General features: G+C 37.6%; 4 protein-coding genes and 1 long non-coding RNA gene across 7 annotated transcripts; 1 reads left to right on the forward strand and 4 right to left on the reverse strand.

Moving 5' to 3' along the window:
* Positions 1-755: 755 nt before the first annotated feature.
* On the reverse strand, positions 756-3,701 carry LOC111438335 (probable pectinesterase/pectinesterase inhibitor 51). Its single transcript, XM_023076238.1, has 2 exons — positions 2,568-3,701; positions 756-1,647 (listed from the first exon to the last, which is right to left on the reverse strand). Exons 1-2 carry the CDS (start codon positions 3,607-3,609, stop codon positions 935-937), a joined length of 1,755 nt encoding a protein of 584 aa, XP_022932006.1. The 5' UTR covers positions 3,610-3,701; the 3' UTR covers positions 756-934.
* A 5,713-nt stretch (positions 3,702-9,414) lies between these two features.
* On the reverse strand, positions 9,415-11,015 carry LOC111438336. Its single transcript, XR_002709648.1, has 3 exons — positions 10,850-11,015; positions 9,765-9,854; positions 9,415-9,682 (listed from the first exon to the last, which is right to left on the reverse strand). It is a non-coding gene; the product is annotated as an uncharacterized LOC111438336 (long non-coding RNA).
* Positions 11,016-11,689: 674 nt separating this feature from the next.
* On the reverse strand, positions 11,690-13,724 carry LOC111438329 (pentatricopeptide repeat-containing protein At5g56310-like). 3 transcript variants are annotated; one of them, XM_023076234.1, is made up of 2 exons: positions 13,394-13,724; positions 11,690-13,322 (listed from the first exon to the last, which is right to left on the reverse strand). In XM_023076234.1, the coding sequence occupies exon 2, from the start codon at positions 13,186-13,188 to the stop codon at positions 11,911-11,913; it is 1,278 nt and encodes a 425-aa protein (XP_022932002.1). In that variant the 5' UTR covers positions 13,189-13,322; positions 13,394-13,724; the 3' UTR covers positions 11,690-11,910. The 3 variants fall into 3 exon arrangements, with proteins under 3 accessions (XP_022932002.1, XP_022932001.1, XP_022932000.1); XM_023076233.1 differs by having other exon boundaries at positions 11,690-11,886; positions 11,925-13,724; XM_023076232.1 differs by having other exon boundaries at positions 11,690-13,724.
* A 1,295-nt stretch (positions 13,725-15,019) lies between these two features.
* Positions 15,020-16,489, forward strand: LOC111438357 (chitinase 1-like). The gene is made up of 2 exons (XM_023076263.1): positions 15,020-15,029; positions 15,666-16,489. Exon 2 carries the CDS (start codon positions 15,680-15,682, stop codon positions 16,487-16,489), a length of 810 nt encoding a protein of 269 aa, XP_022932031.1. The 5' UTR covers positions 15,020-15,029; positions 15,666-15,679.
* Positions 16,490-18,110: 1,621 nt separating this feature from the next.
* LOC111438331 (probable indole-3-pyruvate monooxygenase YUCCA10) lies at positions 18,111-21,975 on the reverse strand. Its single transcript, XM_023076235.1, has 5 exons — positions 21,661-21,975; positions 21,041-21,362; positions 20,009-20,242; positions 19,746-19,868; positions 18,111-18,399 (listed from the first exon to the last, which is right to left on the reverse strand). The coding sequence occupies exons 1-5, from the start codon at positions 21,951-21,953 to the stop codon at positions 18,220-18,222; spliced, it is 1,152 nt and encodes a 383-aa protein (XP_022932003.1). The 5' UTR covers positions 21,954-21,975; the 3' UTR covers positions 18,111-18,219.
* Positions 21,976-24,713: the final 2,738 nt, after the last annotated feature.

A 24,713-nucleotide genomic window follows, 5' to 3' on the forward strand; every position in this document is an offset into this window, starting at 1 on the left:
AAAAAAAAAAAAAAAAAAAAAAAAAAAAAAACCGGTCCATCCATTTTACTAAAATAACCTATGACTCTGATAACCTAGCATATAGGTTCTACTAATTCACTCAAGCTCAAATTAGGATTCCAGTTTGGAAACTTCAAGGATCTTCATCATTCGACCCCATTGAGGCTCTCATTGGCTATCAGTTGTCGACGTTTGGCTCAAAGATCAACTATACAAAAGAGATCCTGATAGCCAATGAGACGTATAGGTTGACTATGATAGAAGATACACAATCTCATCATGGTTCCAATTCATAATTTCATCATACTATTACGACACTATGAATCAAGACAAATTCTTTAATAGGAGTTAGTAGGCATCTCCTTTGTAGGCCCCATAACATCATCATTATAAAAAAGGGAGCGTGGTTCATTACTCTCATTTGACCAAGTTCGGGAGCTACTCTTGTGGTTCTACTCTCATTTGACCAAGTTCACAACTAAGCAATAGTTGGAGATCCCTCCCATATTCGCTCGTTCATTACAAGTCTCAACCCTGTCCATACCAATCCATACCATAAACTCTATCATAATCGAGATAGGTTCACTACTAAAAATACTAAGCCAACCCCGACTCAACCGCCCATTGAACCTCTTACCTAAATAACAACGGTGTACTAGAAAATTATGCACCACACATTGACGATTATGCACCATTTTGGACCCCTCCACTTCCTATAATTCAAACATTTCAACTAACAATTTAACCCACCCTCATTACTTTTCAACTAATTTTCTCATACAAAATTCGAGAGGCTATGTGTCAACTTCAATGTATAGTTCAATCAGAAGAACAGAAATAGCCGTTCATCCTAATTTGATATTCATGTGAGAGAAGTGATGGATTATTTTGACACTTTATAGAGAAGTCTGTGATTACAAAGGGAACTGTAAATCTAATTTATCGTTTTTGATTCTTCAGAAGACTGCGATGAAGGAATCCATTCGTCTCCCTGAATGAAATTCTGAACAGAGTAACTATAAACATGTTGTGCTGGTATTTGACTACTCCACTCGACTCGTTCCGAGGTTTTGGACCCCGTCCCGGAGTTCTCAAACTCCCCATAGTAAAGAGTTTTCAAAGCAAAGTCCCCAGTCCACGGCATCCACCCCGCAGGAGAAACAAGAGCCTCGAGATTACAATGTATGAAAACCGTCCTCGAGTACTCCTTCCATGGCCTCCCCAAGAAGTTCTTGTGCACTTTAGGCTTGCTGTAGTACAATGCCATGTACTCCTGAGTGCCATTTACGAGACAGTTCTGGAACACGAAACCAGTTGTTTGAGCCGGGTCGGTCCTGCCGTGAGCAGTGACGGCGTTGTTCTCGCCTTTCTCGGGCTTGAGCTGTCGAGGACGGACAAGGATCTCGCAGTCCTGGAAGACGGAAGCTGAGTTTCCAAAGATGAAATCTACGTTGCCTTGAATCTTGCAAGATTTGTAGAATTGGCGGAGGGAGTGAGCATAGAGAGTGTCTTGGTTGCCTAGAAACTCACAGTCTTGAATCACCGAGAGATCACTGTCTGATCTAAACGCCACAGCCTGATGGGCATCAGGGCCTGCTGTGTTTTGAATGGTCAGACCACTGGCCATGAATCCATCACCAACTACCCCTGCACATACATATCAATATCAACAAATGGGCAACATTTTTACATCTTTTGAGTATCAATCAGTATACTAATCAGATCCAATTCCGCTCAACCATATTATATTCACTAATTTATAAGTAAGAAATATATTTTTATTGCTACGAGACCTGTTGGAGAAGCCCAAAAATAAAACCATGAGAACTTGTATCATACTATTGTAGAGGGTCGTGATTCCTAACATGATATTAGAGTCATACCCTTAACTTGGTCATGTCAATAGAATCCTCAAATGTCCAACAAAGTTATGGGACTCGAAGGTGTAGTCAAAAGTGACTTAAACAAAAGTTATGAGCCTTGATTAAAGGGAGGTTGTTCGAGAGTTCCATAGACCTTAGGGGAAGCTCTATAGTATCGATTAAGCGAAAGATGTTCAAGGGCTCCATAGGCCTCAGGGAAGGCTACTTTGTTCGAGGACTCGAGAGAAAGAGTTGAGCCTTAATTAAGGGGAGGCTATTCGAGGGCTTCATAGGCCTCAGGGGAGGCTTTATAGTCTCAATTAAGGGAAAGCTAATCGAGGGCTCCATAGGCCTCAGGAGAGGCTCTATAGTCTCGATTAAGGGGAAGCTGATCGAGGGCTCCATAGGCCTCAAGAGATGCTCTATAGTCTCGGTTAAGTAGAAGCTGATCGAGGGCTCCATAGGCTCTACATTGTACTTTATTTGATGGGAGGATTGTTGGGAGCGAATCCCAAACTTATGTTCAAAGTGGACAACAGAGAGGATCGTGAACAATTGTTTCTAACTTTAAGGAAGGCAGCTAGAAAGGTAAAATCAGAGTGGCAAAAGTTCAACCGAGCGTGTTTGATCAAGTCAAATTGAAATAGATGGCATTATCAACAACAGCTAAGCTAAGAATTTGAAGAAAAAAGAAGAAAAACTCACCGACGGTGGCAGTGTTGTAAGTGGAAATCCCAGGCTGGCCGACATTCAAAGACCCCGTGATCACCGTTTTCCCCATCCCATCTCCCAAGAACACCACATTCTTCTTCTCCAACGGAACCCTCACGATTTCATCATAAACGCCTTCCTTAATATGAATCACAAATCGCTTCCCCATCGCATTATCCGGCGCCGCGTTCACAGCTTCCTGAACAGTTTTATAACATCCCCCGGCACCGTCTTTGCACACCGTCGCGCTAGCATCTACCTTCGATGGGAACCCGCCGCTAAACCCTAACCCAGATCCACCGCTACTACCTTCCCAGAACCCATCGCGCTCAGTCCTCGGCGGCGTCCACGCCGCCGTATCGTTACCAGAAATGTCGTAAGCCGCCAACATACTAAGGGCGTTACTGGTGAGGCCAATGAGAGAGTCAAGAAACGCCATGGTTTTGTTAACAGATTGAGTATCGTTGGCGTACTTAAGCGCGGACCAGCAATCGTAATGGTAGAGAAGAGACGCGCTCATCCAAGCGCGCGCGTCCTTGGTTCGACCTCGCCGAACAGCATCGTTGGTAAGAGAAATTCGATACTCGGAAAACCGCAAAACCTCGAGGCAATTCTTAGCAGCGGTGGTTCGATTCGGACTATCGGTAGAGGAATCGAGAATCTGCTTGACCATGGACTTCGCGGAGGCTAGACCGTCAGAGGAGACGGCGATGGCGGATTGAATGATCTGGAGAGTGGTGGGATTGGGAGGAAGAGAAGGGGAATGAGAAAGGGAAGATCCGCATTGGTCGGGGAAACGTGTGGCCTTGCAGGCACGGAATGTTTCCTCGGAGGAGGGAGAGTTGGTGAAATGGGATGGGAGGTGGTGGTGGTGGTGGCGGTGGTGGACGGCGGAGGAGAGGGAGAGGAAGAAGAAGAGGGAGAGGAAGGAGAGGAAGGAGAGGGCGGCCATGGAGAGGAAGAGGAAAGTGGATTTGGCAGCGTTGAATTGAAACGGAAATGGAAATGGGGTTGTTCTGGGGAGAGGATTGGGCATGGCGTGAGTATTTATAGTGGAGGAATGTAGAGAGAGAAAGAGAGGAGAGAGAAAGGGGATATGGAAGTGAAGGTCACGGGTTCAGACAGCGAGAGACCAAAACAAACCTCACGGGTGGTTGCAGAGAGAAGCGTCTCTGTTTTTCCCTACCGCACTTCCCTTTTTCCTTTTTTCGTTCCCATTTTCTATTTTTAATTCTTTTTTAGCTCGATCCGATTGGATTAGGTCGGGTTCGAACCATCTCTAAATTCAACTCAATTGTCCGATTGGATTAGGTCCGGTTCGAACCATCTCTAAATTCAACTCAATTGTCCGATTGGATTAGGTTGGGTTCGAACCATCTCTAAATTCAACTCAATTGTCCGATTGGATTAGGTCCGGTTCGAACCATCTCTAAATTCAACTCAATTGTCCGATTAGATTAGGTCTGGTTCGAACCATGTTTAAATTCAACTCAATGGTTCGGGATGTAATTTTTTTCCACCTAAACAAATTTTTGAGGTTAAATTCGTTTTGTCCTATTTTTACTTATTTTTAAATATTTAAATTAAAATATACATAAATATTTTAAAAAATTATTGTTTTGGACCGGAGAATAAATAATAAAAATAAATAAATATAACATGATCCGTTAAACCCAAATTAATTTTAGGGAAGCATGAAACCCACTGCCAGTAAATATTGTCCCTTAAATTTTTTTCAATTTTTTAAAACCGATTTTCGGAAAATGTTTTCACAAAAGGTGTTTCATTCTCCTCCCTAATATGGGATATCACAATTTAAACTCGACTTAATAGTTCATACTCCAACTTAACCCAAATTGTACCAATTGGGTTTGGTTGATTGGATTTTTACGGTCGTCCTTAATTATTAATTTATATTTTTGTACGAATTGGGTTTGGTTGATTGGATCTGTACGGTCGTCCTTAATTATTAGTTTATATTTTTCCAAATTTCAGTGCATTTTTTTTTAATTTTATTAGCGTTTTTAATATGATTTTTGATAGAGTTATTTAATGGCTTGGAAAAAAAATAAAAATTTTATTTTATTAAAAACAATGAATTTATAAATATTATTTTTAAAATATTAAAGATTAAATAGAAATTAAATTTTATTATTTAATAATTGTTTTATGACAAATAAAAACTAGATTTAGTTACCATAATTCAATGTAATATAAATTTAAAACCAACTGCTGTATTGGTAAATATTTTTATTAAGGTATATTTATAATTAGTTTTCAGAAAATACATATAATTAGTTTTGGTAAATTCTCAAAACGGTATTTATAAAGACAGTAGATAGATATGTTAAAATATTATATATAATTAAAAACTTTCTTAAATTATAAAGTTTAATTATAGGCAAATTAATTTTATATTTAATAAATTTGTTAATTTTTCTAAAAATGTCCGAGAAAAGGTTGCATTATATTTTAATTTTCTTTATTTTAGTATTTGTAAGATATCAATTTATAAATGCATAATTAAATTAATAAAAATATTATTGAAATTAATATTTTATTTAAAAGAATTTCAAAATACCCATCAACTTTAATTAATATATATATATATTAAAAATACCCTTAAATTTAAAAATTATTTTTGAAAATATGGTTTTCAAATTTAATTAATTTTTTTAAAAAATATTTAAAAATACTCATCATTTTTAAGAAATAATAGTAAAAAATTTAGAGATAATCTATGAGATGTCAATAGACCGTTCTCGTCTATATATTGATTGTAAAAATTATTTTTAATTTTTTTTATATAGAAAGGTATATTTTTTTAATGTGACATTTAAAATTTCATATATATATTTTAAAAACAGTAGTACGGATAAATGTATTTTTTGAACGAAATTAATCAATATATTTACGAAATACTAATAAAAGTTTAAAAAGTATTTTTTAGATTTTTTTAAAAAATTAAAAAAATATATTTTAGCTCGTAAACTAAAGTGAGATTTAAATAATAATTTATTTTTATAACAAAGTTTAAATTTTCTGTCATACCCTAAAGACAAGACAACTTTATATCCAAACGTTGGACCAAATGATGTGAAGGTAAATTATGTGTCCTTTTTAACTTTTACTTGCGGTTAACTTTTTTTTTTAATAGCTTTTTAACTTTTTAATTTTGTATGGGATGGATGGACCGACGTTATTAATACGTGATTTTAGATGGCTGGTTGGTGACTACTCCACTATGTAACAGGAGAAAATATACAATGACGTGGTGTTACTCTTATAAGTCTGTGTTTAGACTAAAAATAATGTCGAACTAGCATAACGGTCGACAGTAAAGTCGAGGAAGAACACAAGTCTCTCAATTAGTACCTAGCTCGATAGTTTGTGTTACGATCGAGAATAGATTACAAGACACTCTGTAAAATACTATTAAACTTTACTGTGAAAACCTGGTTAGAGTGGAGGGTATTGACAGTAAAGCTACACAATTTATTTGCAAATCCTTCTTGCAATAACTAAATCATTTTCTTAAACATATACATATATATATATATATATATACCCTAAACCCTATTGAAGTAGTGATGTATTTTGACAGCTTGTGTCAGTGGTACGTGTTTTGGTGCTCTTCTTTGGTTTGACTCTCGAGGCATCACTAAGAGGTCAATCGTTTGCCTAGTTCATGTGGCTCTTAACGGGCTCACGTGGACCATGAGATCCATGGACTCGAAATCTCAACCATACTAAGCTTATGCAACCAAAACCGTTGTTAAATAAAATAGTGAGAATGTTAAATTGAATTCATCTACGTGTTATTTCTTATGTTATGTTTAAGAATATTATGTGATGCATGTTCGTCCGGTATGTAAATCCATATATGTAACGATAATACTCACATTATATCTATGAGAGACATGCTACGTACACATATGCATGTTTCATTAGTAAATTTATGTCGGGAAAAGAATGGAAGTATGATAGGTATCATAATTATGTACTATGATCTGAAAACACGAGCCCTCGTGTATGTTGTATAACACGAAACACGAGATACTTGAAACAGGTTTGAATTACTTGTGATGATATATATTTATTGAATTAATGAAAAACTCAAACGGACACGACACGACAAGCTTATATTACACTCCCGGCAACTTTACATTGCTTAAAAGGTAAACGATCATAATAATTTCAAAAAATTAAATTAAAAGAAAAAAAAAAGTTGAGATTCCAGGCTGGCCCACATTCAAGGAGCACGTAATGACCATTTTGCCCATCCTGTCTTCTTCTCCGACTAGACCCAGACGGCGGCGGGAATTCCGGGGAAGGCGGCGGTTGTGGTGGCGGAAATGGAGGATAGCAGTGGCGATTTTCAGTAATTGGGAGACTGTTCTGGGTGAAGTCACAAACGCAGGTGATTGCAATTAATGCGAATTCTTTAATTTTATTTTTTATTGTTATTATTACTATTTATTATTATTATTATTATTATTATACCATTTATTATCATTTTCCAATAGCATTATTATATTAATGTGATTTATTATTCTATTTTTTATTTAATAATAATATCAACCTCATTACATTACTCAAAATAATAAATAAATAAAAACTATCAGTGGAGTTCCTTTAACAAAGTAACTTTTTTTTAGGGATATTAAAGTAATTTGATAACCGACCAATTTAGACTACTTAATTCAAGCCCAGTTGAGTACGAGATATATATATATATATATATATATATTTAAATTTAGGTTGGGTTGAATTTTTTAAAAATAAAATATTTGAGTTAATTTGCATATTGACATTTTTTTCGTTTGATTTGAGAATATTCGGTGAAACCACGACATCTACATAGTGTGAAAATTCTCTATTTATAATTAAATAAATTATAAGTATATGGAAAAAAACAATAAATGGTAAGCAAATCTCGAGATATTTGTCGATGAATGCAATAATGAAGGCAAATCTCTGAATATTTGTCTATAATAAAAGATTAAATATGATATATAGTACTAAATATCTTTAACATTTGGATTAACCCAATCAACCCGAAAATAGGGTTACAAGTCTACTCCGTCATATTTTAAGATTATTATGAAAATTAAGAATATTTAACGTTTGTAATTGATATTAGCGATGCATTGATAATGTTTTATAAGATTTTAATATTCAATAATGGAAGTATTTATATGGAAAGTAAGGAATAAATTTTTGCAACATAATTGCGAGCGTTAAACAATATTAGTCCTCAATTATAGATTTTAATTACTCATAATCACCAAAATAAACCCTTCATTTGGTGTAATTTTGATAAGATCAAACTATATTTATTCCAAATCATTCCCATCTAAAGATCACTTTTAAAAAGATAATTTTAATTACTCACAAATATTTTCATAATCTAATCTACATTAGAACACATCATTTGAATTGAAATAGAAAGAACAATTTGTCCGTTTTGGCAAGTGGGTTCCATTTTTTTCGACTTACGAAGCTACCCATTTACTTTATCTCAAGATTTTTAAAATGTGTTTGCTATGGAGAATTTCCATACCTTTATCTAATCATTTGGATCCCACGGTTGGGGAGGAGAACGAAACATTCTTTATAAGGGGGTGGAAACCTCACCCTAGTGCGTTTTAAAAACCTTGAGGGAAAACTTGAAAGGAAAACTACAAAGAGAACAATAATTACTAGTGGTGGGCTTGGGCTTTTACAAATCGTACCAGAGCCAGACACTAGCGAGGAGGCTAAGCCCCGAAGGTGTGGACACAAGACGGTGTGCTAGCAAGAATGCTGGGCCTCGAAATGGAGTGGTTTGGGGGGGTCCCATATCAATTGGAGAAGGGAACGAGTACCAGCAAGGACGTTGGGCCCTGAAAGAGGGTTGATTGGCAGGTCCCACATTGATTGAATAAGGGAACGAGTGCCAGCAAGGATGCTGGACCCAGAAAGAGGGTAGATTGTGAGATTCCACATCGGTTGAGGAGGAGAACGAAACATTATTTATAAAGGCATAGAAACCTCCCATACGTTTTAAAATTTTTTAGGAGAAGCCTAAAAGAAAAAGCTCGAAGAGGACAATATCTGCTAATGGTAAACTTGAGCGACCCAATCTATTTTTTTGTAAACATTAGGTGATATGATGATTGAAACGATAAGTAATTCTAGTAGAATCATGTCATTTGATAGCGATGCTTCATTTAATAGGAGAGGTTTAAGTTCTGGAAGCCTAAGGGTGAATCAGGTGGGCTGGATCTTCCGTTGGTATCATGTGTTTCTGGTCGTTGGATTACTGATTACGGCCGGTTATATTCGTGTTATTTTTCAAATTCTTTAAAGAAAAAGAAGTGCATACATAGGGTCACCCTTCTTTTAAGAGACGCCAGATTATGACACCATCAACCTAAATCTACTGCCGTTAGTAGATATTGTCTCCTTTAAACTTTTCCTTTCAAGCTTCCCCTCAACGTTTTTAAAACGTGTCTATTAAAGAGAGATTTCCACACCCTTGTAAAGAATGTTTCGTCCTCTTCCACAACCAACATGGGATCTCACGCCGTATCTATTTTCCTTATACTAATCATGAGACAAACACATTGGGAGGTGAGATATTGGTCATGAAATAGCAAAAAAGTAATTCCACTTCATCATCTTCTCTACATTTTCTTTTGGATGTTTAAAATAACAAAGCGCAAGAAACAAAAAATCAATCAACAATTGGAAGTTTACAACCACAAACTTCTATACAATACATGACTTTCATCACTTGTTTTTATAATGACATCAACCAAAGACTTGCAAGTTATTATCTGCTTGCCATTGTGATCCATTTTTTCAGATAATTCTACTCATAAGTTCATCAAACCAAGTGCCACAGAGATCCCAAAAACTTTCAAACTTCAAATCTAACTAACATGCAATAGCCTGACATCTAATGGATTAAACAGATGAACAATGGCAAGAAGCAAGAAGAAGAGACTACTTGTTTTTGGCAACAGAATCATCGATAGAAGTAAGTTTTTGTTCTTGAAGAAGTTGAAGAAATACCTTGGGGTTGAAGCAAATTTCCAACTAAGAAAATCCAAGTCCCCCTGTCCCTAGCCAAAACAATTTCTCAAACTCAAAACATAATTTGGCTGGCATAGATGGCTTTTGAACTAATTTCTCAAACTCAAATACCTTGGTATCGGAGTTTGAAGTGGGTTAACGATGTGCATGGTGTGTTTATGATGGGCGTGGTGTCGAAGATATAGATGCTCTTGCACGCTCCTGTAATATGAACCAAGACATTTCAATCAGGTAATATGAACTTTAAGAAAGATGTGACAAAAATATTGTTCAAATTACCCTGAGATAAATTTAAGTTGCAATTCAAGCTACATTAGATTAGAATCAAACTTTATTTATTCTGAATTATCATAAATTTTGGGTGGATGATAATCTAGAGTGATGGTATTTTCATTAATACATTTTAGAATTTTTTATGATCAGAAAATATGAAAGTTACAACTCTTAAAATGCCTCATGAAAGTTACAACTCTTAAAATGCCTCATGAAAGGTCAAAGGTGTTCAAGAAAGCCATTCAAGAGACTATATAAAGCCATGTATGTTGAACAATATAGTAAAAGTTAATGACTAAATTTCTTTGTAGTTCTATGCAGTTTAGATTACATGCTTAGAGTCATTCAAGCTTGTCTTGATCTATCTTGCTTGTGAAGTGATTCGAATTTCAAATAAGCGTTCTTGCCTTGAGATATTTGATCAACAAGGTGATCGAATCTTATTTGGAATGATTCCTTATTGTTCTGAGATTCTTGGATATATTTAGATCTAAAAGTCTTATTTTTCATGTTAGATCAAATTCCTAAAAGTTGCAATCATTTGGAATGAAATCAACTTGATTCGAGAGTTTTAGCATTTGGGATATTGGGGTTTACATATCCGGGGTGTTTTCGAAAGTTCTTAGATTCAACTTGCTAAGGTTACACTATTACATTATTTTTTCTTTTAAACTGCACTCGAACCTGATTTTGAAGTTGAAGACTTAAGCAAGAGAAAGGGATTCAGAGTTAGCAGGAGACTGAAATATTCAAAGAAAAAGCTTATTTCTTGTAGTGTTTGTCCTGTAATGAAAAAACTAATAGCTACAGTTTTCATCGTCAGTAAAGAGCCATGAATATTGAACGAGCATTTCGTAATATTAATCGACAGTACTTGAGATTTTTTAATAATACCTCAGCTGCAACAAGATTGAAATGCGTACCTTGGGTTCGATTTAATACCGCTTGTACTGCTAATCTCAACAGGTTGTGTGGAGATATAACATAGTGGCGTCTATGTTGAATCAATCAAGAAACCTTCTGTAACAGAAAGTCTACCGTTAGCAGATATTGTCCTCTCTATGGAAATCTTTCCCTCAAAGTTTTTAAAACGCGTCTACTAAGGAAAAGCTTCCACACCCTTACAAAGAATGTTTCGTTCTCCTCCCCAACCGATGTGGGATCTCACAATCCACCCCCTTTGAACCACAACGTCCTCACTGGCACTCATTCCCTTCTCCAATCCCAGCATTCTTGCTGGCACACCGCCTCATGTCCACCTCCTTCAGGGCTCAGCCTCCTCGCTAGCACATCGCCTGGTGTCTAGCTCTGATACCATTTGTAACGGCCCAAGCCCCCTGTTAACAGATATTGTCCTCTCTATGAAAACCTCTCCCTCAAGGTTTTTAAAACACGTCTACTAGAGAGAGGTTTCCACACCCTCATAAAGAACATTTCGTTCTTCTCCTTAACTGATGTGGGATCTCACAATCCACCCCCCTTCAGAGCTCAGCGTCCTCGCTGGCACTCATTCCTTTCTCCAATCGATGTGGAACACCCCAATCCACCCCCTTCAGGGCCTAGTGTCGTTGCTGGCACACTGCCTCATGACCACTCCCTTCGGAACTTAACCTCATCGCTAGCACATCGTCCAGTGTCTGGCTATGATACCATTTGTAACGGTCCAAGCAATCCAAGCCCACCGTTAGCAGATATTGTCCTCTCTATGAAAACATCTCCCTCAAGGTTTTTAAAACGCGTCTATTAGGGAGAAGTTTCCACACCCTTATAAAATTATTTCATTCTCCTCCCAACCGATATGGTATCTCACACCTTCAAGTGGTCTCTAGAAAATGTGGTTACTGTCAATTGATACATCAACCAATCATCCAACAACTCGAGTTCCGGCCGGTTGCTGCAGAATTTGTGATAACCATTGAGCTTTTATTCCTTTACTTCAAGTCGTTTCACAGTTTACAACCTTACTTGAATAGGATCTGTTAATTCAAGTCGTTTCACAGTTTACACTGGCTTGTTTTACTGCACTCAACGTTTCAAATATTCTCAACCCCAAAGGATGAGACTTGTCCCCTCCATAGAATTTATGTACAACTCCTTCAATGGTTATCCAGCTACAACCAGGGAGTTTCGTCAAACCCAGCTCTCTCATCTTCCCTCTAGTCAACGAAACGCCATGCGACATTCCAAGAGATTCATATATACCAATCAAGGCTATAAAATTGCTTGGATTCTTAGGTTCCAACTTGAAAAGCCGGTTAGCTGCAATTTCTCCTATCTCAATGTTCTTGTGCATCATACAACCAGAAAGCAGAGCACCCCAAACGCTTGCTGCGGCTGTGTGTTTCATATTTATTATCAACATAAACGCTTCCTGCAGAAAGCCAAAGCGACTCAGAAGATCAACAACACAAGCATAATGTTCTACCGTCGGTTCAACCTCATAATCTGAAACAAAAGACTTGAAAATTCTCCACCCTTCATTGATGTAACCTGCGTGACTGCAACTAGCCAAAATGGCTGTTAGTGTTACAGAATTGGGTTGGATTCCACAATCCTTCATTTTGTTAAACAGTGCCAAGGATTTCTCTCCTTTCCCATGAGCCCCATAACAAGATATCATTGTTGTCCATGTAACAATATTCGTGCTACTCATATTCCTAAAGACCTCTTCAGCATCAAACAGGCTTCCACACTTTGCATACATATCAATCAATGAGTTCCCAATAGCAACATCAGCAACAAATAATTGACTCTTCAAAACTAAGCAATGAATTTCTTGGCCTTTTCTCAAATCTCCTTCCCCTCCACAAGCATTCAAAACGCTAGGAATTGTCATGATATCCATCTTCACTCCTTCAAAGAGCATGCGCTTGAAACAATCCAATGCATCCCCATAAAGCCCAGCCCTCCCATACCCAGAAATCATTGAGTTCCAAGAAATTGTATCTTTCAAAATCATATTATCAAACACCTTCTTAGCATCTCCCACAACCCCATATTTGGCATAGAAATCCAAAACCGTACTGGCTACCACAACATATCCTTCAAACCCCAGCTTAATTGTCCAACAATGAAGTCTCTTCCCCATATAAACATCTCCTATACCAACACTAACCTTAAACATCTGGGGCAAAGTATAGTGATCAGGCAGAAAACCAAGTCCCCTAAACTCGTTAAACACATTAATTGCATCAAAATGTAAAGAACTATGAACATAAGAAGCAATCAAGATATTCCAGGAGTGCATGTTTCTCTGAGTCATTTTGTCAAACACCTTGCGGGCGTCATGCAGAACCCCACATTTGCAATACACCAAAAGGAGATCTGTCACAAGAGTTAAATGTGGAATCAAACCATGAATTAGGATTTGCGCGTGTGCTTGCTTTGCTTGAGCAACTTCATTAAGACGAGCACAGTTTCTGAGAATTAAAGAGAAACGAGAAGTGCTCTGAGACATGGATGCCTACCAAAATCACAGAATAGCCCAGAAATATAAGCTGAAAGCTTGTAAGGTCTAAATGAGTCGCCGGTAGTGTAGGCCGCTCGTGGTTATGCCGCTGTAGCTCGCCGGAGAAGGAAGGTCAGCAAGGGGTGAAGTTGACGGCCAAAGGGTGAAATTGTTTAGTTACCCACGTCTTGTTGGTAGGGATGCTCCACAACTTTTCCTTTCTCATTCTCCTTCGGGTTCGTTGGAGCTTCTTTCGCCTTCGTTTTCGGCTCGGTATCGCAAAGAAAACAAAACAAAAGGCGCGAGAAAAAGAGAATGAAATACGAGTGAATAGATTGCATTCGACAGTATACCGAGCGGGCCTACCAAAAGTTGTTTTAAGAGAGTCATTTACGACCCTCTTGTTAGACGAACACGACTCTCCACAATGGTATGATATCGTCCACTTTGAGCATAAGCTCTCATGGCTTTGCTTTGGGATTCCCCAAAAGGCCTCACACCAATGGAGTTAGTATTCCTCACTTATAAACCCATGATCACACCCTAAATTAGTCGATGTGGGACTTCCATCATCCAACACCTCTCATATATAGCCATCTCTCCCGATCTTTTTCTTTTACATGCGAATAAATTCAATCCTGAACCTATGAGATTAAGCAAAGATGCAGAGGACTGCTCCTACACGGACATAGAGTCAATTGTGCTTGTGTAGCAACTACCGTACGGTCTGATTTCTTCTTCTGTCTTAGGTATGTCTTAGGTACGTTTATTTCTAAAATACCAGAATCATTTTTCTAAAATATATAAATAATGGGTTCTGTACAATTATTTGGCTCGACACGGTTGGTCTAGTGATGATATTTTAACCGAATATTCTCGAGCTACTTTTTGCGTAACTCTTCTCAATAGTCCGTCATCCATACAATGGGTTCTGTACACTCTTGGGCTAGTGATGATATTTTAACCGAATCTTCTCGAGCTACTTTTTGCGTAACTCTTCTCAATAGTCCATCATCCATATCATTTCTTTCCGACTTCAACTATTGTCACATACTTTGCCTTAATAGATGAAAAATTAACGCAATTCTAAAGCCAGAACATCTAACTTGCAGTTTCATCTATTGTTTGCTAGAGTCTACATCTCCACTCAAATCAACATCCACGAAACCGTGTAGAGCTATTTTGTCATTTCAACAACAAAGTCGTTTCAGGGGTTGCACAACTCACACTCGATCTAAACGAAGAGCACAAAAAACAAGAGAAAGAAAACGTAAAGAGAAATATATGTGGTAACACCGACATACTATTACGCCACTAATAACCCGTTCAAACATGATAGGAAACCAAATAGTATTCAATGGAACTTACAAAGAAATCCCATAGAGAATACCACAAAATTATACATTTTTTTAAGTAGACAGAGACAAGAAATACCAACGTTGGAAGACTGTTTCTTTTCTTGTCTTGTAGTTCTGCCGGCTTTGGTCAAAATTACTTCCGCCGGCAGCTCACGAACTCATAATATAAAAGCTTCACTCCAAAACTTGATCTTCTTCATCATACATTTGGCGAATAACTCAAAGTGAAGATGATCGTTGGACCTCGTCAGCTTCATCTCTTCCTCTTCGTCGTTGCAACGTTCAATCATTTCTGCGGTAAGGTTTAGAGCCTCTGAGTGCTTTAACGACCGACCCAAAGCTCAAGCTTTACTTTCAATTTTATTGTTTGTTAGGAACTACGACTCTCCGTAATGGTATGATATTATCTACTTTGAGCATAAGCTTTCACGACTCTCTACAATGATACAATCACTTTGAGCATAAGCTCTTATTGCTTTGCTTTGGGTTTCCTCAAAAATCTTCATACCAATGGAGATGTATTCCTTACTTAGCCAATGTGCAACAATCCTCAACAATGCTCTTCTCGAACAAAATACACCATAGAGCCTCCTCTAAGACCTATGGTGGAGCCCTCGAACAACCTCCCCTTAATCGAGGCTCGACTCCTTATCTGGAGTCCTCGAACAAAGTACACTTGAGTCACTTTTGACTATACCTTTGAGGATTGTATTGACATGGCTAAGTTAAGGGCATGGCTCTATTACCATGTTAAGAATCACGGACCTTCCCAATGGTAGGATATTGTCCACTTTGAGTATAAGCTCTCATAGCTTTGCTTTGGGATTCCCAAAAGGTTTCGTACGAATGGACTTATAAACCTTTGATCATTCCCTAAGTTAACCAACGTGGACTCTCTCCCAACGATCGTAAACCTTAATACTTTCTATGTAGATGGAAAAAAAGTGATGATGGAGTACATCGGAGCAACAGGCATTCCAATCACCTTCGATAGCGTCCCGATCTTCGATGATATCGATTTCCATTTCATCCTCAGCTTCGCCATCGACGCAGATCCCTCCGGCAATCCTCAAAATGGGAAATTCTCCAACTATTGGGAGCCCTCACTAACCCCAGGATCAGTTGCAGCCATTAAAGCCGAACACCCGAACGTCAAAGCCCTAGCGAGCCTCTCGGGTTGGAGCCTCGGCGACACCGTCCTCCGATGGCAAAACCCTCGAAACCCTAATCTCTGGATCACCAATGCCTTCTCCACTCTCAAAGCTCTTATCATAAAATACCACCTCGACGGCATCGACATCGACTATGAGAACTTCCCAAAACACGGCTCAAACTTCGCCTTCTGCATCGGCGAGCTCATAACCCTACTTAAGAACCAAAGCGTCATCTCCGTAGCCACAATTGCGCCGTATTACTCGACGGTTACACCTTACTTGGAGCTCTTCCATGGCTATGGGGAGGTGATTGATTATGTCAACTACCAATTTTATACCGACAAAGTGAGAACGGCTAAGGCTTACTTGAAGAGATTTGAGGTTAGAGCTAAGGAGTTTGGAGAAGGGAAGTTGCTACCAAGCTATGAGGTGAATGGGAGAGGGATTCAAGGGGATGCCTTTTTTGAAGCTTTGAATTTGTTGGATGAAAATGGATTTGATATCAATGGAGTCATGATCTTCTCTGCGGATGCTTCCCTCTCCAATGGCTTCCATTTCGAAACGAGATCTCAACAGTTCTTGCTCAACTCGACCATCTCGTGATTCCTTCGGAGAAATTAGAGTGGGTTTTGTGAGTTAATAAGCTTTACTTATACGATGTATTTATAGGTGAAATTATTAATCGTGGAGTATTTATAAGAGAAGTTATTAGTCGTGGTGCCTGTTTTAATCGTAGAAAATTGAAAAGTGTTGTGCTTGAAGAGTTTTAGTACAAAGAAACTCTTCGGGCAAGTTATCGTGTTATTTATTCATTTCTTTCTACTTCGATTATTCGTTTCGGTGTTGATATGAGCCAAGACATCAATCATATAAGATAAACTTTATCAAAGATGTGAAGAAAATGTTGTTTAAATTATCACGAGATGTTGCAATTCATGTCACATTATAGATGAATCAAGTTCAATTTATTCTTAGATGATTACAAATTTTGGGTGGATGGTAATTTAGACTTACCGTGTTTTTGTAATGTACTTTAAGGTTTATTTATATAGAGACTACTTATGGTCATAAAGTATGAAAGTTACAACTCTTGGAATGACTCATGCAAGGTTAAGATTTTTTATTTTGAGACTATATAAAGTACAGACATAGAAAATGCAGTTTCCTTTAGACAATGACTAAGTTTTTTTTTCCGCAATCCTATATAGTTTAGATTATACGTAGAATTATTCGAGCTTGACATGATCAATTTTGTTTATGGAGTAATTCGAATCTCAAACAAATGTTCTTGACTTAAGATATTTGATCAACAAGGTAATTTAAATTTTACTTTCCCTTGGAGTGATTCAACATTAGGGCTAAGTGTTTTTGTTGAAAATAAAACTCGCTCAAATACGAATTTGTTAAAACAACACTCACTAATCTGCGAAGTGATCTCACACTCACTAACAATTGAATGCTCCGATACTGCTATGCTAAAGTATTACTCACGTACTCGTAAAAGAGATGTCGAAAGGGGAGAGACAAGGAGACAAAGAATTCTGGAGAAAAAAAAACTAATGGAGACAATTTACTTAAAAGGAGACAATTTATCTAGCTCTTTTGCTCGCTCTTACCATGAAAACAAACTAATTTATACGCTTTCTAAAAGCTAAATATGGCCATCAGAAAGTTACCATTTTCTAACCCATAAGCCCACTATTCCTGAACCCACTCAACTTAACTAAAAATAAAAACTACCCTTCATCATTTAAGTTTATTCCATTTGTTCTTACCTTCCCTTAACAATTATATGTAGCTTCTATATAGCTGAGATTGCATGTTTAGAATCATTCAAGCTAGACATGATCAATCTTGCTTGTGAAGTGTTTCGAATCTCAAGCATCCCTTTACAATTCTATGTAGCTGAGATTGCATGTTTAGAATCATTCAAGCTAAACATGATCAACCTTGCTTGTGAAGTAATTCGAATCTCAAACATCCCTTTACAATTCTATGTAGCTAAGATTGCATGTTTAGAATCATTCAAGCTAGACATGATCAACCTTGCTTGTGGAGTGATTCGAATCTCAAGCAAGTGTTCTTGCCTTGAGATATTCGATCAACAAGTAATCCAAATCTTATTTCCATTGTAGTAATTCTTTATCATTTGGTATCAAAACTTTCCCTTGAGTTGATTTCTTATCAAATATGCTTCGATAGAACGGATCGAGGATCAAAATCATTGAACAAACTAAAAGCTAGAAATGGATAAATAAAAGAGAAGGGTCATAAAGCAGTTCTGAGTACACATAGAAATGAAGATTTAGAGCACAAAATGTGTAAAGAAAAGATCATTTAAGTTTGGTTAAGATAATGTTGCTAATATCTTGAGCAACAGCCTTTGCATCAGCACAAACGCCAGCCAGCCCTTGCATTGACAGCCCAACACAGTAAGCATTCTTGTCTCCCTTCCAATGATTTGGAGCTTGGCTTCTTGGCATTCCACGTTCGTTTAGCACAACTTCATAATCCTACATAAATAACATAATTTGTTCGTTAGTTAGTCTCGAGTATAAGAATTCGGGAAAGAATTATGATACAAATAAATACTTACTAAGCGTAACGCTCCATGTCCCGACATTTCTCACTCGTGCTTTCTAGAAAAACTTCTAGAAAGTGACTCAACATAGAATCGTTTCACGCAAAACACGCTTAACTTTGGAGTTCTTATACGAAAAAATCATCTACCTTGAACCGCTCTGGGTCCATGGGAACTTTTTTTTTAGCGGTTGCTTACTTCTTAAAGTTGGGATTTACAATTTACATAACCTGACGACTTATAACGTGAATGATTTCGGTTCATTCATATTGGGCTTTCCCTTTCGGGCTTTCCCTTAAGGTTCTTAAAGCACGTTTGCTGTGGAGAGATTTCCACACCTTTATAAAGGGTGTGGTTCAAAGGGCTTTCCCTTAAGGTTCTTAAAACACGTTTGCTATGGAGAGATTTCCACACCTTTATAAAGGGTGTTTTGTTCTCCTCTCCAACCGATGTGGGACATCACAATCCACCCCCCTTCGAGGCCCAGCGTCCTTGCTAGGACTCGTTCCTTTCTCCAAATGATGTGGGACTCCACCAAATCAAGGGGCCAGCGGCCTTGCAGGCACTCGTTCCTTTCTCCAAACGATGTGGGACCCCACCAAATCCACCCCCTTTGGGGCCCAACGTCTTTACCGGCACACCACCTCATGCTCAGTTGCAATTCATTGCAAAGTGATCCATTTTCATTCGGATATGATTTCAGTTCATTCATATTGGGCTTTCCCTTTCAGGCTTCCCCTTAAGGTTTTTAAAACACGTCTGCTTTGGTGAGGTTTCCACACCCTTATAAAGAATGTTTCGTTCTCCTCCCCAAACGATGTGGGACATCACAATCCACCCCCCTTTGGGGCCCAAAGTTCTTGCAGGCACTCATTCCTTTCTCTAAGAGATGTGGGACCCCCACAAAATCCACCCCCTTCGGGGCCCAACATCTTTACTGGCACACCACCTCATGTTTATCCCCTTCGGGGAACAGCCTCCTCGTTGGCACATTTTTCGATGTTTGGCTCTGATACCATTTGTAACGGCCCAAGCCCACCGTTAGCCAATATTGTCTTCTTTGGGCTTTCCTTTTCGGGAGCCCTCAAGGTTTTTAAAACGCGTCTGCTAGGGAGAGGTTTCCACACCCTTATAAATGGTATTTCGTTATCCTCCCCAACCGATGTGGGAAATCACACGTATAACCGTTTTCATTTTTATTTTTCATGTTTCAAATATATATATATATATATGGAAATGATAGATTCTTGAAGTTTGGTGGTAAAGTAAAAAGGCTACCTTCAGCCACTTGTTAGCACAACTTTTATAGCCAGTGGCAAACACAATGGCATCAAAGTTCTTCCTCGCTCCATTTTCAAACTCAACGGTGTCCCCCTTGATGTTTGATATTTGTGGAAAAACCTATGCACAACCAACAAACACATTATAAAAAAAAAAAAAAAAAAACATTTCAAACAACTTCCTCGATCATGTCGGGACAGTTGCACGAGCGACTCAAGAATATTGCCGAGCTTAGCAGATAAAAAAAACTACATAATTACCTTAATTTCCCCGGATCGAATCTTGGAAATGGTCCCGACATCAATAACGGGCGTTTTTCCAGTGAGGGCTTTGAATTGCATCGGACCCAACTTTGGCCGAACTATGCCATGAGCCGACAAGTCGCCAAACTTAACCATAGCCAAGCCTACAAGAAGCGTATCTACGACATCGAGTGGCAAACACTTCCTCAAAACCATTCCCAAATACACCATTTGCCTCTTCACCACGTGCATCTTCAACACCAAATACGACAATAGTGACAATTATGTTCTTTCAACAAATCTTAAAATTAGAATCGGTTATCGTCAACTTTTCGAAAAACATTATATCCGTTTCATACTCCGAAAATTTGTGTTATTATTTTATCCGAGAAAATATTTATAATTTTATAAAAAAAGAAAAACATACGAACAAAAAGACAAAGAACAACATGGTAAGTTTTGTTTCTACTTTTGTTTGCAAAGGTTGACTTAATTCTATGTTAATGCATCGAATGTGAACTTAAGGAAGTGATTAGGGTAACACGTGTTTATATGGATGCATGCAAAATAATACAAAATTTAATTGATAACTCATAATAATTAAATTAAATTAATAATAATAATAACCTTAAACTCAACTGCATGCAACTATGTCTCTCCTTGATTTACAAATGTATGCAATACCTTAAAAACATCAAAAAAATCTTAACTAATGCATGCACCTTTGACAACCAATCCAGACAAAACAAAAAGTTGAGATGATTTCATTAAGACATTAGACGATCAAATCCCGACCCAAAACACGTTTCGAATTTTGGTCAACTAAGATGTTCGAGTATCGAGTTTAGACAAAAAAACGAAAAACGTTTCAAATTTTAACGAATTTATACGTACCATCGATCTATATATTCGTTGAGTTCGAACCGAAAGGTAAAAAGGAGTAGAATACAATGATTGCATGCAAAAACAACACAATGTGTGGATCACTTACCTATTTTGAACATAGAAAGTTAAGTAACTTTTAGCTTATGAGAAACATAGAGAGCTTACTGGACTTCTAATAACGATTGAAGGGCGAGCTCCATAGTTTGAGAGATCAAAAGAAATTTCCATGCCGGAATTCCCACACCCAACCACCAAAACATCTTTCCCTTCATAATCTCGTCCATTCTTATATAGACTAGAATGAACGATCCCTCCGCGGAACGTTTTTAACCCGTTCATCTCCGGCATGTTCGCGACGCTATTCTCTCCGCTTGCAACGACCAAAAACTCCGACGCATAAACCTCCATCTCCCCCGTCTCGATATTCCTCACTTCCACCCTCCACATATTCTCCCCTTCCTCCTTCAACCATGCTTTCTCCACGTTCCTGACATGTCAATACTTCGTTAGATATCAATATTATAACAGCCTAAGTCCACTACTAATAGATATTGTTTCAGGGTTTTCCTTTAAGATTTTTAAAACGTGTCTACTAGGGAGAGATTTCCACAACTGATGTGGGATCTAGTAGACTTTGACATCTATATCAATACCGCTACTAGTAGATAGTGTTTCAGGGTTTCCCTTAAAATTTTTAAAACACGTCTATTAGGGAGAGGTTTCCACAACGGATGTGGGAGCTAGTAGACTTTGACATCTGTATCAATACCGCTATTAACTTTTACCTGTGAAACCGAGGCTTTATGTTGAACTTGGCGACGTAATTGTCGACGTACTCGAGAAAGGTGGCTCGTGGCATGAACGTCGGAGTGGAAGCAGAGTGAGACATCAAGGGAAGAGAGCAAAAATCTTTGGCTAAGTGAAGGCATAAGCGATCATAAGCTCTCTTCTTCCAAAGAGAAGCATAACAATCTTCTTTCTCCAAGACAATGTTTGGAATGGAAAGGTAATTTAAGCAAGCAGAGGTAGCCAAGCCAGAAGGGCCAGCACCCACAATCACCACTTTCACTTCTTCCATTTCACAATAATATGAACTTTTTATTTTTATTTTTTTCAGTGATTTATTTTTTAATTTCATTTATGTTTTTATAGTGAAAGGGAGAAGCTAGCTGCCAAAGGAAGTTTATGGTAATTGTCTTTGTGGCGTTTGCTTTCATTAAAAGCCTTTTTTTTCCCTAAAAGATAAAGATGAAGTGTTTCTTGACTCTTATAAGCTTCGGTTTAGCTTTTAATTTCGAACGTTTAATGAATTTAAGAGTATATTTGCAACGATCGGGTACGAATTTGGGTTTTAGAAGGTAAGTCAACGGGTTATTTACAACAACTTAGAATGTAACGACCTTAATTTTTTTACGGTAATAAAATTGCTACCACGTGACATGACTCGTAAGTGTAGAAATATTCAATCATGGACTTTAACGTTCATGGAGAAATTTTAAAACAACACAAAAACAAGGAAGTATAGAGTCCGGACCGTTGACACACAAACATAGATGAGATTCCCTTGTCATTCCTGGCATAATTTAGATGAATTATGTTTACATAACTTTCATGACATGGTCTACAGAGGTTTATGCATCATATATTATTGATTTCATAACAATTTTACGCAACATGAGCGGGAGTCACATTATAGCGTATCTTATATACAAGGCATAGCATATCATAGTATATTATTTGTACATATGACACGTGCAGGGGCCACGGGGCATGTGTTATCATACATAATACAATTCATCCAATCAAACCAACAGTAGAGCAATTTAGCGGGTTGGCATGAGTGGGAGTCAATAAATAGTCCTAAAGTTGGTTTGAACTGCTCATAAAAGTCCAATTTAACCTACATAACCTACGTCGTCACTGAGTTAGAGCACGATACACTTAATTCATCCAACGGTGTCAACTGATTCAACTTAGATTAATAATAACTTAAATTGACTAGAATGAGGTCATACCCTCAATTACTCCTCAAAATGTCAAAATTAGTCACCAAATGGTCCAAAACATTAGAATCATGTAACGGCCTAAATCCACCGCTAGCAGATATTGTCCTCTTTGGGCTTTCCCTTTCGGGCTTCCCCTCAAGGCTTTAAAACACGTCTACTAAGAGAAGATTTCCACACCCTTATAAATGGTGGTTTGTTCTCCTCCCCAACCAATATGGAACATCACAATACTCCGTTGAGCCAAGTTGAGTTAAGCCAACGTTAGAAGGCAAGCGACTCAGAATAGGGTCGGGGTCAGTTTTGTGAGATCCCACATCAGTTGGAGAGAAAAACAAAACATTCCTTATAAGAGTATGAAAACCTCTCTCTAGCAAACACATTTTAAAACCATGAGACTGATAGCGATCCATAACGGATCAAAACGAACAATATCTACTAACAGTAAACGTGTGTTTATTACATCTTCGAAATTGTATACGTTTATCAAGATGATTCGATGAATCTACTTAACCATAACCCAATTGAGGAAAAAAACACCCACCAACAAATAGTTGTAATGTTATGAGGAGAACTATTTCCAAAACCCAAATATGTACAAACTATAGGATTCTTCATTAAAAATGTAATCAAAAGTGTTCATACGCCCATGCAACAGTTACAATTTTATGTAATGTCTTGCCTGGATTTAGGGTTCATAGAATCCATTGGAATTAAAGTGTCCATAGCCAATATGGTTTTATTTTTTTTGGTATGATCATTATTGTAAAAGGTATAAAAAAGTGCATAGCTGGTGAGTTTTATACTCTTTTCAAAATTTGGATATGAATCATCGAATCTCGTAAAAGTTAGTTTTAATTAGAGATATTGATTGAAATCAAACGAAAAATTGTTGTTTTAAACTAGAAATGGAGTGAAGACGGAAATGTAGATTATATTCTTTGTTCCTGTCTCGACGTGTTTACGTTAATGGACGCTTTAAATTGCCCCTTGTTTTGACGCCCGAGGATTAAGAAAGGAAGGCTGTACCGCGTTGAAAAGAAAAAGGTGGGCCCTCTTTTGGTGACACGTAGAGAAATCTTCTCATGCAGCCATTAATTCCATTCAAATGAAAAAAAAATAAAAATAAAAAATAAATCTCATGGGTTTAAAGAAATTAAAAAAAAAAATTAAACGGGATGAGAAATTGAACAGGCACGGTGAATATAATCCCGTTCATGACATTATTTATGTAAAGAAGAAAAAGATGTTCTTCACTCCCTCCCTCGTTCCCGTCTAAGACTAAGACTGACACAATATCTACCACTTACAAGTATGAATAGATCTGAAAAATATTATTACTCAAGTAAACAATACTGCGTTAAAGAATGAGAAATAGAATTCGGATCCAACGTTCATCTTTCATTGATATTCACAGTGTTTAGATAGAATACAAGCTACCAACTAATACCTACGGGAAAATATAAACTAACTAAATCTTGAAAATAAAATAAAATATACTATTGATGAAAAGATATTAGATATATTCTGTAACTAATATATTCTCCAAATATTAACTAATTACGAATATCTTGTCACGATCCTACATTTTTTTCCAGTGTCGTGATCTTGACACGTTCATGACTAGCCTTAAGGGGAATTAAGCTCCATATATATTTTTCGCCCCGACTTTGTGGTTTTGTCGGACCTTAGGCGAGGTTTGTCTTCGCCAATCGAACATCGCTTGTGCGTAATCCAAGTTTTTTCAACCACACACGCCGCCTGCGCGTGCATGTTCGATCGTCTGCGACACATCCGACTTGCCTCTACACTAGGTCAAGTCATTCGGCTTGACC

The sequence above is a fragment of the Cucurbita moschata genome, unplaced genomic scaffold, assembly GCF_002738365.1.
Source record: "Cucurbita moschata cultivar Rifu unplaced genomic scaffold, Cmos_1.0 Cmo_Scf00073, whole genome shotgun sequence".
NCBI classification, from domain to species: Eukaryota; Viridiplantae; Streptophyta; class Magnoliopsida; order Cucurbitales; family Cucurbitaceae; genus Cucurbita; species Cucurbita moschata.